The 13,570-nt window shown below is 40.8% G+C and overlaps 1 protein-coding gene across 9 annotated transcripts in view; it reads left to right on the top strand.

Moving 5' to 3' along the window:
* Positions 1-13,570, top strand: part of NCOA2 (nuclear receptor coactivator 2) — a 289,097-nt gene that overhangs the window by 219,632 nt on the left and 55,895 nt on the right. For 8 of the 9 annotated variants that reach the window (XM_042924346.1, XM_042924353.1, XM_042924345.1 and 5 more), the window contains 2 exons: positions 7,067-7,170; positions 11,095-11,272. The exons of the other annotated variant lie outside the window; for it this stretch is intronic. In XM_042924346.1, coding sequence (XP_042780280.1) covers positions 7,067-7,170; positions 11,095-11,272 — 282 coding nt within the window. The remainder of the gene's footprint in view (positions 1-7,066; positions 7,171-11,094; positions 11,273-13,570) is intronic. 9 annotated transcript variants of the gene reach the window in all.

Here is a 13,570-nt window from a genome sequence, read left to right as displayed (position 1 = left end):
AGGCAACTTGGGGCTTAGGTTCCTCCCACTGCTAAAGAACGTGCAGCTGCGCGGTTTTAATATGCACGGCAGGAGGTCTCACCAGCTTGATGATATATAGTGCATTAATGTTGAAAAGATAAACACATTTGGAGAGCACAGGAAGGGCCTTGTGTTTTTATGTTAGCAGAATGCTTCCTAATGAATAAGAATGTGCTGCTGGCTTCACAGAGCCATATGGCAGCTTTTCTAATTTTAGTTGGTGCAGATGCATAATTCTCTGGTTTTACCTTCTAGAACCTTTGAGATGCTACATAACTTTTCCTGTAATATTTAATCTATGGTGCTCGGCCAGAAATCGCCTGTCGTTGTCTCCGTGACATCGCTCCTCGACTGTCTCACTACTGCCAGGTTTGACAGTCACTTCACCTGAAGTCAGCCAGCCCCTAAATGCAAGAAAAGACGAGAATTGTGGATCTATTCCCACTAGAGTCTTACAGTTTGTTGTGGAGGTGATTAGACTTGTGTTTGACGTCAATCTACTGAAAAATTGATAGTTTCTGGGTGAGTGATTTTACTCATTTGGAAGCAGTGGAACTAATTATAAAGCCTGCATAAAGTATCAGGTTCCATTTTAGTCAAAGATTCTAATACTTTAAGTAGCACTGCTTCGATAAAAGCAACTACCCTCATATTTGACCAAACGTACAAATAACTTTTAAACTCCTCCTTGGCTTCACATGTCAGGGGCATCCAAACATGGGCAGCGCTAAAAGTTCTCTATAGATGTGTAAAGATCCTGTGGATTATCTTTCATCTGATGTATTTTTACGGAATGAATCATTGATGTTTGTTTGGATTCTGCCTTTTTAAACATAGACTAATTTCCACAAGTTTTCCCCAGTCTCTTCAGATGATATTTTAAAAGATGAAGAAGTAAGTTCTTCCCATTATCTTTCATAACAGCTGCGTCGCCCCGTCCCCCTAATGGGCAGACGTTAAACAGCGTTTAGGGTTCTAAGTCATCAGTGCCGGAGTTAGAGCAATTAGGTGGCTGTCCCTTGAGCCATGACCACCATCCCTGAGAGGAAATAGGACTCTGTTCTGGTAATGGTTTGTGGAAAGAACCTTTGAATGTATGTATGTATGTTCTCAGTTCAGTTGCCTAATAAACAAATAGATCAGGCTCCTAACATTACAAGATTGAGTAAGTTACCAAAATCAATAAGGGATGTCTTAAAAGAACATGTAAAGATCTTTAAAAAACAAAACAAAATAAAAAAAAAAAACCATAATTTGAAAATAGCTAACTATAGTTTTTTTAAGATAAATACATTTTTTTCTTTTCTTTTTTCTTTCTTTTTTTTTTTTTTTTTTTTTTGCTAAGATCACAGCTTCTGATTTGTTGCTGTTCTCACCAGAAACTTAAATTTTACTTTCAAATCTATGCCTGGTAGATGCCAGTGATAAGGAGCAATTTAATCCAGCTGCTTCAAAAAATACCTGTATTTTAAAATCACTTACGTTTCTAGAGATCAAATGCTTCCCTATTCGCTTTTCCTTTTGTTCTAAGAGAAAACATGAACAATAATTACTTGTAAAGAAAAGCATATGGAATATAATATTAATGATTTTCCCCCAGTTTGTGGTATGACTCATCTTAACACAGTCCCTGAAGAGATAGGGTTTTGTTCTTTGCTTTGAAACTGGAAATCTAATTAATTGGTATTGGATTTCTGGAGTGCAGGCAAATGGAGGAAGGAACCGGACGGGATTGCACTGAGAGCAACCACCCAGGAGGGCAGGGACACTCGGGGAAAGATTACAGAGGCATCCTTGGGTTTTGCATTTGTAAAACTGTGTTATTAAAAAGATCATAGCTGTTTTATGATATTTTGATCTTTTGGGAGAGTGAGGAAGAAAGGGATGGAATTATTATTTTCATTGTTACTCTCTTAGGTCATATTTTTTATCTAAAAAGAATAATGGTTTAAGTGTAGCAAGAAGAAATAGCAGTCAAGGCATGAAGGAGAAATCTTTTCATAGGCTCAGAAAACTAAATTTGATCATCTCTTTTTCCAATTTAAGAGTTCCATCTATAATGGATTTCATAAGGTTTTGACCGTATGAAACTCTGTCTACTCTCAACACATCTTTCTACTCTTGCGTTTACGGAAGGATATTTTTGTAACAGAATATATTTTTATGGTTAATGGATGCAAAATATAGAAAAGTAAATACAATTTGTGATCACTGAGAAAACTGCCTAATTTAAAAATATTAAGTAGTGTATTTTAGTATAGTAATGCTGTACTTACAGAAGTATAAATATATCTAAGGATTTGGGCTTATTTATATCTGGCACATAAAAATAGCATACTCATTACTGAAAGGCTCCATCAAGATACCAGTATATGTCCGGTTATCATAATAACGTATCTCTCACTGGAGCCCTTTTCTTCCTCCTATTTAATTTCAACGCTCAGCTGAACATTGAACAGAAGTAGTAATTACTTCATGAAAAGTACCCAAAAACAAATTCGTGGCCATTTTAATTTAGATTTCAGTTACATTAGTAAAGCCATACTTCTGTGTGTTTTGTATCGTTTCATATTACTGATTTTATTCTCTTTAATACTGAGAAATTATCAAAGCACAAATTCAATACAGAATTGAATACTAGATGACAAATTAGTTGAAATGCATACATACAAACATGTAGTGAGGACGGGAGTGGAAAGCCCTAACTTCTTGACCCTTCGTCTCATATATTTAGTCTGCGAATAGTGAAAATTTCCCGTTCTGTTAGTTACATGAATATTGTGTAAATATTGCAACATTTTAAAAGTTCTCTTGCACATAATCAATACTCTCATTTAGAGTTTTCTTTCAAAACACTTGATGCCCTAATACAATTTCAAGTTGATCTTGTGAAAAATGCACTGTTTTCTTTTTTTTTTTAATTTTTTTTTTTAATGTTTATTCATCTTTGAGAGACAGAGAGACAAAGCATGAGCGGGGAAGGGGTAGAAAGAGGGGAAACACAGAATCCGAAGCAGGCTCCAGGCTCCGAGCTGGAGCCCGACGCAGGGCTCGAACTCACCAACTGTGAGATATGACCTGACCCAAGTCAGACACTCAACCGGCTGAGCCACCCAGGCGCCCCCTAATGTGCTGTTTTCATTTTTAGTCGGGAATTCCTAGGGTTCCAGCTTACATGGACTTTTTGCCAGTGTTCCTTAGCGTTGGTTTCCAGAGGCACAGTGGAGACTTCCTCAGGGCCAGATGCCATGTGTCCGTCCCACCGGCTTCCGTGTCAGGCTCTTGTCTGCCATCCACTTGCTTATCCTGCCGGGTCCAACTCAGTTACAACGTACATGAAATATTTTCGTCTGTGTCCAACGATCCTTATCTCTTCTTTGAACTTAAAGTTAGTTCCTTGCAATTATCCCTAAATTGCTCTCATTTAGTTCGATTGTAACTGTTGTGCCCTCCCAGCTAGATTTAATCTCTCAGCTGACAAGGATTATTCACTCCACTTGCACCACAGGCAGAGCGAGACACTGAGACACAGAGACGAAGAGACTGCTGAATAGATCCCGGTGTTACTGGTGACTTCCTCATGATGGCCACTCACTCTCCGTGACTTCCTGTTGGCTGCTTTTCTCCTTTGAAAGACTGAGCAGTTGGATATTATAAAGAGAAAAAAATGACATGTCTTAGTATTACAAATAATTTTTCAGGATGATTACTTTTAAATTGTTCTTTAAACTCTACAAAATATTAATGGATGAATTTAGGAAAACTTGGGTCTTCAGAACGATGATCAGATCCTCAAAATGTAAATATCTCACAAGGTATATTGATGGTCTTTAAAAGGCTTGGAAATGGATTGTCACAGACACTCTTATTTTCTATTTATTTTGCCCCACAAACAGCATTATTATAGACCCCCAGCAAACAACAGTTTCTTACTATTGTGCTCTCAGAATCGCATACGACAAATCGCCTGCTGGTTTCTGGCGGTCAGCAGTAGGTACGGAGTTGCCCTTGTGATTAGTAGCTTGTGCTTTATGAGTCACTTTCCCCCAAGAGTAATCTGAATTAATCAATCCATTCTTTGAAAAGGATAAAACCACCAGTTTTAACAGTGGAAGGATAAGAGAAATGGGGACCTGAGACAACATTAGATGCCTTAAAACTTATTGAGTAAGGCAAAGCAAGATGATTTATCTCCTCAGGAAACCCTTTCTCCCATATTTCTGACCCTGCCTACCTGTTCCATTCCTCACTCTGCACCCTGGAGGGCCCTTAGACCTAAAGGGGAAAATCTATTCCTTTTTCCACCCCCATCTCACCCACCCACCCATGCCCCCGTTGCCTCCTACGTTTCTGGGAGTAAGTGCCCAAGGTGAATCTAGTCTTGTTAGCCACCAAATATTTAGTGAAAACCTGCTCTGAAATAGGGACAGTGCCCATTAAGGATACAGATACAGTGCCGCCTTCATAAAATCTATCTTCTGGTGGGGTAGCATGCTGTTTATTTCCTGGACTGTGATTCTCACTGCAGGAAGTGGGGAGGACAAGATACCTTCCTAGGAAGATACATCAGAATGTCATTCAAAGAAAGCTTTTTCAGTCTGCAAATTCTGGTAGATCCTCTCTGGGGAGGTTGTCTTCTCATGTCCACCATTCCGATTTGAGAATCACCACTGCTACTGAAAGAGGTTACTGATGGGAGCACGATGCTCCTGTCAACAGTGAGGAGATTAGAGCAAAGGGTGCAAATTACTCTTTCTGCGGGATGTTAGCACGTCGCTTCACACTGCCACAACACCAAAGACAAAAAATGAATTAGGATGCAGTAGGACCACGTAAATATATAGTATCTATTTTATGAGTTTTAAAATTTAGTATTAGTGAAACTCAGGATCCTTAGGCCCGAAGCCTGCCGGGACCTCCACAGTACCGGCTGCTAAATTAGATGAAGCAGCAGGTGATGGGGTCAGTCCTATTCCTGGACTGGTGGGTAGCAAAATGAGTGGAAACTGTAGAGAAATCTGTAGCCTTACAGAGTGAAGTAGCGAAGAAAAAAGAAAATTACGTGCCCCAGTATGTGTTTACTTGGAGTATGTTTGGCAATGAAAAAGACTCTAGGCAAATGGGGATGGTGGGGGAGGGTCGTCTGCAATAACTGTCTGGAGAGCCTGAGGTACGTCCTTTCCCAGTTGAGGCTGAGGAGTTGGGCTGAGACCGAGTCTGCAGGTAAAGCAAGGGGGTAAGGTGCCTAACAATCAAGAGCTGGGGATGGCAGCAAAGAAACGACCAAAATGAAGACTGACAGATCCTCACAATATTGACCTAGAAAGGCTACCAGATAAGATCTAAGATCTAAGATCTATTTAGATCTTAGGAGGTGATCCAGGAGTATAGTAATTGAAAAAGCAGATACAGTCCGCATATGATAAGCTCTGCAAAGAAGTTACTAAATTTGGCATTCAGTAAGGAAGAACTAATACAAGTATGCTAGTAGTAAGTTCTATTTGTAAACTACTTTATAGTTTTTAATTTTTTTAATGTTTATTTTTGAGAGAGAGCGCGCACGCGCACTCACAAGTGGGGGAGGGGCAGAGAGAGAGGGAGACAGAATTCGAAGCGGGCTCCAGGCCCTGAGCTGTCAGCACAGAGCGCGACACGGGGCTCGAACTCAGGAACCGTGAGGCCATGACCTGAGCCGAAGTCGGACGCTTAACCGACTGAGCCGCCCAGGCGCCCCACTACTTTATAGTTTTTACAGTGTGTTTTACATGACATTCCATTTACCCCTGTCACAGTCCATGATGCATGGAAGGCACGTACTAAGGCCTTGAAAAGTTGGGAGTTGAACTTACACTTGAACTACAGCGGTCACCTTCCCTTCTCCCCTGATAAATATACACGTGGGAGTGCTCCGTCCTGGGAGTGGCAAGATTTAGAGGACCTGCGATTCCCAATTATTTTCTAGGTTCTCAGGTACAAATTCAGATTTCCAGATTTTTAGAATACCGTGTAAAAACTTTTTTCAAAAAAAAAAAAGAAGAGGCCGCCGCAGCAGCCGCAAAATTTATCAAGGTCATGAGAGCAGGTTGATTCTAAGTACTAAACGGATTTACGGTTTTCTTTATTTGCATTTAATTACAATGATAACATTCAGTGTAAACAAGGATATAATTTATTCAGGTGCAAATAATTGGCACATTGTTTTTGTGTTGTTTCCTAGCAAGTTGACGATACGTATCTGTTATGTTTTAAACTTTTTTTGGCGTTCTTGAAATAACTAGTTTGCATAAGTATTGATGACTGGACATCTATTTATTCTCTGAGAATTATCCATGAGGGGCATTTCCCCAGGCCCTCCAGGCCTGAACGCTGCCTGGTACATTGTAAGCCGGAGCATATGTGGTGCCTCCTGTCCTAAAAGGGCGGCCCCTGAACTCTAGGGGCTTGATAGGGTGCCTCTGGTCTCTGCCTGAAGTCGTTCAGCGCCTTCGACCAGACAGGGACCGCCAGCCTTCAGGCCACTTTAACTGAATGTGATGGGAGGTGGAGCAGGAGGAGAGCCCACGAGGCACTTGTTACAGCGTGTCACTTGGGGGCAGCGGTAGCAAGCTAGGACTCCTGTTTGTTCCTTCAAACACGTGGAGATGTGTCTCCGAATGTGCTACCGAATTCTGAACAGCAGGCCTTCCGTTATCCTAGTTTGCAGAGTCCCCTGAGCAGAGACTAATTGTGCCATAGTGTTTGGCGGTTTTGTCATCTAGGAAAAAAAAAAAGGCTCGTCGGGGACTAGCCTGAGACCACTAAACTCATTTTAGCCACTGCCTGAGAGGGGATCTGAGCCACAGGTTCTGGAGGTGAAAAGTTAATGTTCTGCTTCCTGTTTCCAGCAGTTTCCCCCATTCAGCGGCAGTGGGGATGGACTCTAACTCTTTTATAGCCACGTCTGATTCCACTAGAGATTTAAAAAATCATTACAATAAAAATGTTTCTGTGTCATTCTGTCCTTGAAAAAGCAGTGCCATTGAATTCACGCTTCTGTTTGTTGCAGAGAAAGCAGCAGCTGCCAACATAGATGAAGTACAGAAGTCAGATGTGTCATCAACAGGGCAGGGCGTCATCGACAAGGATGCGCTGGGGCCCATGATGCTTGAGGTAGCACGCCCTCATTTTCGTTCCGTACTTTATGCTGTTGTGGATCTTCACATTATTATGTTTAATTTTCGGGCGAATGTAATGTAAGGACAATCTACGCTTAATTTTCAGTCTTGAGATTGGGGTACCGCTGACCTGTTGAGCTTGCTAACACGTGTTTATCTAGCTCCTCATTTCAGCACATATACATTTCAGGGCGATAATAGAGAATTAAACGAACTGGATTAGAATACAAATGGACAGACTTTCACTGCCAGTTGAGCATTCATTTTGGAAAACCATGTCCACAAGTCCCATTAACTTCTGCGATAGAGTTTCCGTTTGAAATGTTCCCCCAATTTTTAGGCTTTATATTATGCCGTATACACGTGCCTATATGTGCAGGTTAAAATTTGAGGACCCAGTAGAGGCTTCCGCTTTTTCTTTATGCTGCTTCAAACCAGCTCCTCTCCTAAAGATGAGAACTGAAGTAAAGGCAGAACTATTAAGATAAGCATCACAAACGTAGTGGTTGGTCTTAACTCCCTGTTGCTGATTAACTTTCGGGAGTTTTACGACCAGAATACTGTCTAGAATTTGTAGAGTCCGGCTCTCCTATTTTATGAACTAGCACAGTATTAAACACCGAGTGCTTTGCTGTACCTATTCCAAAATTAAAATTCAAGATGTGGGCTATGGTAAGATGAGGGAAAAAAAATGTCAGCGAATGTATAACAAGAAGCAGAGGAGCCCGGAGACATAAATTATGTCAGTTCTCAGGATAATTTACTCTGCTGGCGATAGGATGAGACTGAAAAGTACTGCACGGCCGGGAGCCTGGCAGCGTTGTCACTGTGGGAGCAGTGACGCGCAGCAGCAGCCGTACGTATGTGAGAAATTAGGGTTTTTAAAACGAAGGTAACCAGTCGTTGCCCTCCTTTATTTTAGCTGGCACTTGTGATTGTGGGTTTTTGTTTTTGTTTTAGAAAATCTAACTCTGTGAAAATTTATCTCACGGGTGGAAGTGCGGGTGGTGGGGGGCGGGGGGACTTTTGAAAAAAAGTAAAGACCATCTGACCCAGTCCTGGTATTTAGAAATGACGGAATTCCTGGAGCTGGGCCTGCTAGCCAAAAGGCTTTAAATGACCTCGTGTGGCCCCTTGCTTATTTCTCTTGAATCGCTGGCTTGACAGTATCCAACTACAATTTTCAGGGAAAAAGCATGAATACACTTAACCTGATTTTCCAGAGTCAACAAGGAAGGCCAGAGAGTGCTACTTCCTGCTTGGTTCTTAGAAACAGATAAGACACCTCTGACAGGGTGGATTATTTAGAATTAGATGAAAGTAGATATGTTCCCGGGAACATTTTTTGAATTATAAACAAAATTGGTTTGAAAAGCATAATCTGAATTATTAGATTATTATATTATTAGGAAATTCTCATATATCTGTGTTTATTCCTTGCATGGGAGAAGGTTAAAATAGGGTAAGCACTTCTGGGAAGATTTTTGAAGCTCCAAAAGCGAAATGTTTGGAGTAACCCCAAGGCTGTGATGCAAAGCCCTCTGAGCGCACGGTCATTGATTATAGACATCCGATGGCTGGGTATCAGTAGGCCTTCTCTCGTAAAATCCAACCAACGTTTTTGCTGTTTTAAAGTAGTCTTCAGCGAATTCATTGTACTCATTTGAGTACTTGTATAGCAGCAGGACCTTAGTGCTGAATATGTTAGAGAGCTAATGCCTGAATCTAGTGACTTAAAGTTTGAATTTAAGTGTTTTTCCCTGTTTACATGGAATAATTTGAACAAGGAAAACTTGTTCCCGTTGAGCTGTTCCTAGGCATAGATGCACACTCATGCTTACATCATAGCATAGTGGTTGCTAGGCAACAAAACCAAATGTCAGCTTTTTTCATCAGAGCATATCATAGTGTGCTTTTAAAAAAAACACAGTCTCATGAGATGAAACACTTTCATCTTTCAGTTATACTATGCTACAAATCAGTCTTTTTATCATGGTACAAAACATATGAGAAGCTGTTTGCACTTTCAAAAGTGAACTGTAAGTAATATAATTATGAAAATCCCTGTGAATGTATATCCGAAGCAGTTAGTTTAAAAGGATACGTGGCACATAACTAAACAGCTGACTTGCTTCCTTTCACCCTTCCCAGACGTACACCTGCATACACATACTCACACGAGGTTTTTTAGGGGTTGGTGCCAGCCTGTTATGGAGGCCATCTCCATACAGTCTTGCTTTGCCCTGCAAAATTAGTTATACAATTGGTAAAACCTGACAGAATATTTAAGAAAAACTTAAAACCGAATGGTGTTATATTTAAAAAAAAAAAAAAAAAAAAAAAAAAAAGCTTTTCACTGGTGCCTTATGGTCATTTCTAATTTGAGAGAGCACTTAGTTTTGTGAAGAAAATAGAATTAAAGATGGAATATATTCCCAAAAAGCTCACAAAATAGGAACGTGTTAAATAATAAGGAGAAAGCAAACTAGGATAAAAGTAAATACTTCATGCCCCATCCATACACATTGTTCTATCAATATACACATGTAACATTCATGTTAAAAACAGTCGTAAACACAAACACATAGCACGGAGAAACTGACATAAACTGGGTAAACCAGCTGACCCTGTTTCGAGGTACGCCTGATCAATATCAAGCCTTCTCTAGTCCTGATCATTCACCTAATCCATAAAACAGGATCTGACAAGCAAGGATCAGAAATGGAAAGGAGGAGTCACTAAGAAAAACTCCCTGAACTCTCAACTTTTGCCTCACCGAGGTGAACATGGTAGGAAAAGACTGGGGTAGATATCAAAATAGAATACTCTGCCACTTAGTAATCACGAGCATGAGCTGTAGAGTCGGGTCCACCTGGATTCCAGTTTTCCAGCTCTGCCACTGGCAAGTTTCAAGAGCTTACACAAGCCACTTAACCTCTTTGAATCTCCGTTTCTTCCTCTGTAAATTGGAGAAGACATTCCTTCCAGAGTTGTAAATATTAAGATGACATAATGTGTTTAAGGCACAGTGAACATGCTCAGTAGTTATTCTTATTATGTTCATTTCCTGAAATGATCCTAGAGCCTTTCTGTCCTTCCCTAATCTAGACTGGCATGACAACAGCAAGGAGTGAGGCCAAGCACACGTTATGGGAAAGCACTAATGTTATCTGGGTGACTGGGGACCTGCATCTCGATGGCCTGGAGAACAAGTAGTAGAAAAGGGCACAGTTAGTTCACTTTCCAGTTCTCGCTGTCAAAATCCAAACGTCAAGTCCCCTTCCAGTCTTGGGACAGTGCTGGCCACATCTCCACCTGTGGTCCCCATTGCCATATCAGAGAGACACTTCCCAGACCCTTTCCCCAAACCATAGAGGATTGGCTTTTGAGATCATCTGCAATTCTTTCCATTTAAACCCTGGCAGCTTTAAAGGTAATCAAATCGGGGTCTGATTAATTTTTTTTCTCTTTAAACCGAGGGGAAATTAGCAATGACCCCTTCCTCCCATTGTATTACATGAGAAACCGTACAACATAATTACTTTGTTTTGGGTTGGTAACATAAATGTTGTTGTCGGGGCCGTGTGGAGTCCACCAATATAATTTTGAAAATATAGATAAATGCCTGTACTTACCTGGCAGTAATTATTATCTTCTGATAAAATAACAGAGTAATGTTGGTCATTTAGTGTGCGGTAAGAAACCCTGATCTAGGGTCTCTCCCACTTACTAAGATGGAATAATTTCACCAAGAGAAAATGTGCTAATTGTTCCTAAAAACTAAGAGAGGGGCAAGAGAGAAATCTTTTCTCTATCTATATGTGAATTATACATTTCCCTTAATGGGATCAGCCCTTCTTAACAACTGCATATGATTTTCTGTTGTATCATGTCTAACACAATTTGCCTTTTCCCTCAGGCCCTTGATGGGTTCTTCTTTGTGGTGAATCTGGAAGGCAACGTTGTATTTGTTTCAGAAAATGTGACACAGTACCTAAGGTATAACCAAGAGGAGCTGATGAACAAAAGTGTATATAGCATCCTGCATGTTGGGGACCACACTGAATTTGTCAAAAACCTGCTGCCAAAGTCTATAGGTAAATGATGGTCTGCCGGGTCCCCCGCCCCATACACACGTGGTCTTGGTTGGAGGGTAAAGTAGCACTGTATTACGTCAGTAACTGGGTGCTTTTAGAGATGCTTAGATTAAGTGTTTAAACTTAAAAGTCATGGAGAAAAGGGCATCTGCAGATCGTGATCTTGAACAAATGATTGTCTTGATCCTCAATTTTAAAGCACATGAAGAGAATTCAGATGGAAAGTACTCCTGTGGCAACTGTTTTCATGGGGTTTGTGTTGTGGTTTTTTAAGAGGGTGCCACATCGCCTCCCTCTCTATCCAGTGCCAGCCGACCCTGCTTTGTGCTTTTTCCACATGATTAAGAAGCAGAAGGTCATGAGAAGTTTGAGAATTTGACTTCACAGAAACAAAACCCTGAGTCCGTCTTGTGAAGGGAGTACGCGTGTGGGTGCGTACGGTACTCTAAAAATAAAATGTTAAGGAACAAGTGGCATATAGAGGTTCAAATGCTATCAGCCTGGGAGCCCTAAATGGGCCCTTTCATTTCCCAGACGCTCCGGTGGCTGTGCAGGTGTCCCCCTCAGACACTGCCTCCTTACCCCGTTTCACATCCCTGACTCCGCCTCATCTGGAAGATGCTGTCCGGGAGCGTCCGAGAATGTTGAGGGCCACGTCGGAACATGGGCGGTTCACAGCATGGACCCACCTTAGCCGCTGCTCCGGGGCATCGCCGTTCCCACTTACTGAGTGGTTCTTTTTTAATATTCTCACTTAGACTGATGATGCTAAGAACATCTTCACAGATAAAAGGAAGTGCATATTTCAGGGCAGAATAAGGTCAGGTCCTGAGTTAGCAAGTATTTCTGTTCTTTTTTTTTTTTTTTTTTTCTCCAAATTGTTTCTATTAGCTGGTCTTACTGTTAACCACAGTAAATAGAAGAAGGCCCTTTTAAATTCCATTATGGCTCTCTTTTTCTTGGTTACGATAACCCTTTGTTCAAAGTGACTGCAACAGTAATACAAAACATAGGAATACTCGTGTGAGATTCTTTAATTATATTCTCTAGTAAGTGAACAAGAAAATAGGATTTCTCATTCCAAGTAACTAATATTTTCAAATCTCTTCAGTAATTTTATGACTTCCTCAAAGGACCTATGTTATTAATTTGGTATTATTAATCCACTTGTCTGAAGAGCTCTTTTCCTTACTTCACATTGTACTTTTTTTATATTTTAAGATTCCTTATTAACCTGAGGTAATAAGAACTCTTTTTTCTTTCTTCTTTGATTTCTCTGTGTAAGTCTCCGTTTCGTGGGTGAGCTTGCAGAACACTGACGGTGACACAGATCCCCCACGTCTGCCGAGGCGCATAAAGCTGGCTGTGACTCCTTCTATAATTCTAGAACAGCTTCTTGCAGTTAACTTGAAATTTCCTTTTTTCTTTCTAGAGTGTTTTCTTGTTCATTCCTTCACAGCCCAGCGGCTATGGGTTTAGCCTTGCATTCGCCAGAACACCTAGATGTCCTTTTAAGTGTTTTCCAGCTAGTGAGTTTTGAGGGTATGTTTGCGGATCTTCTCGCTGGCCCTTTTTGTGATCCCCCCCCTTTCATTGTCCTACTGGCCATCATATTTTTTAGATAGAGCATAAGGAAGAATAAAGAAAAGATTCCAGCTCTTCTAGTCGTTGAGCATCTTTCTCATCAGTTTTCTCCTCTGTAGAATGAGAAAGTGGATCCGGCGATCCAGAAGCATTAATCCTCAAAATCAGTCATTCTTTTGTTTCTCTTGATTCACTAGTGCATTTCCCCAAAAGTAGTCTTTCCTCTGTCATTACCTCTCTCCTGATGTAATACACACATTTCTGAGTGTGGACACCAAAGCAGAAGACATGTGAAGTAGTCTTTCATTTGATAAGAAATAAATGACATTAGCACTGCATCTGCAAGGAGTTTTCAGTCTAATTGAGGAAATGTACATGAAACGAAAAAAAAAAAAAGCTACAATAGAGTCATTCAACAGTCAAGTTACAAAATATACACTAAAAGTTCTATAAAATTCGGGGTGCCTGCGTGGCTCAGTCAGCTGAGCGTCCAACTCTTGGTTTCACAGTCTGTGGGTTCGAGCCCGTTATCGGGCTCTGCGCTGACAGTGCCGAGCCTGCTTGGGGTTCTGTCTCTCTCTGCCCTCCCCCACTGCTGCTCGCTCTTTCTCTCTCTCTCAAAATAAATAAACTTTAAAAAAAAAATTTTTTTTCTGTAAAATTCTATAAAAGAAAAGATCTGCGAAAGGAGGCAGTATAGGGATCTTGGCCTCA

Source organism: Panthera leo, chromosome F2 (assembly GCF_018350215.1).
Source record: "Panthera leo isolate Ple1 chromosome F2, P.leo_Ple1_pat1.1, whole genome shotgun sequence".
In the NCBI taxonomy this organism is placed as follows: Eukaryota; Metazoa; Chordata; class Mammalia; order Carnivora; family Felidae; genus Panthera; species Panthera leo.
The sequence above is the reverse complement of the archived record's forward strand: the minus strand, read 5'-3'. Positions and strand labels throughout refer to the sequence as shown.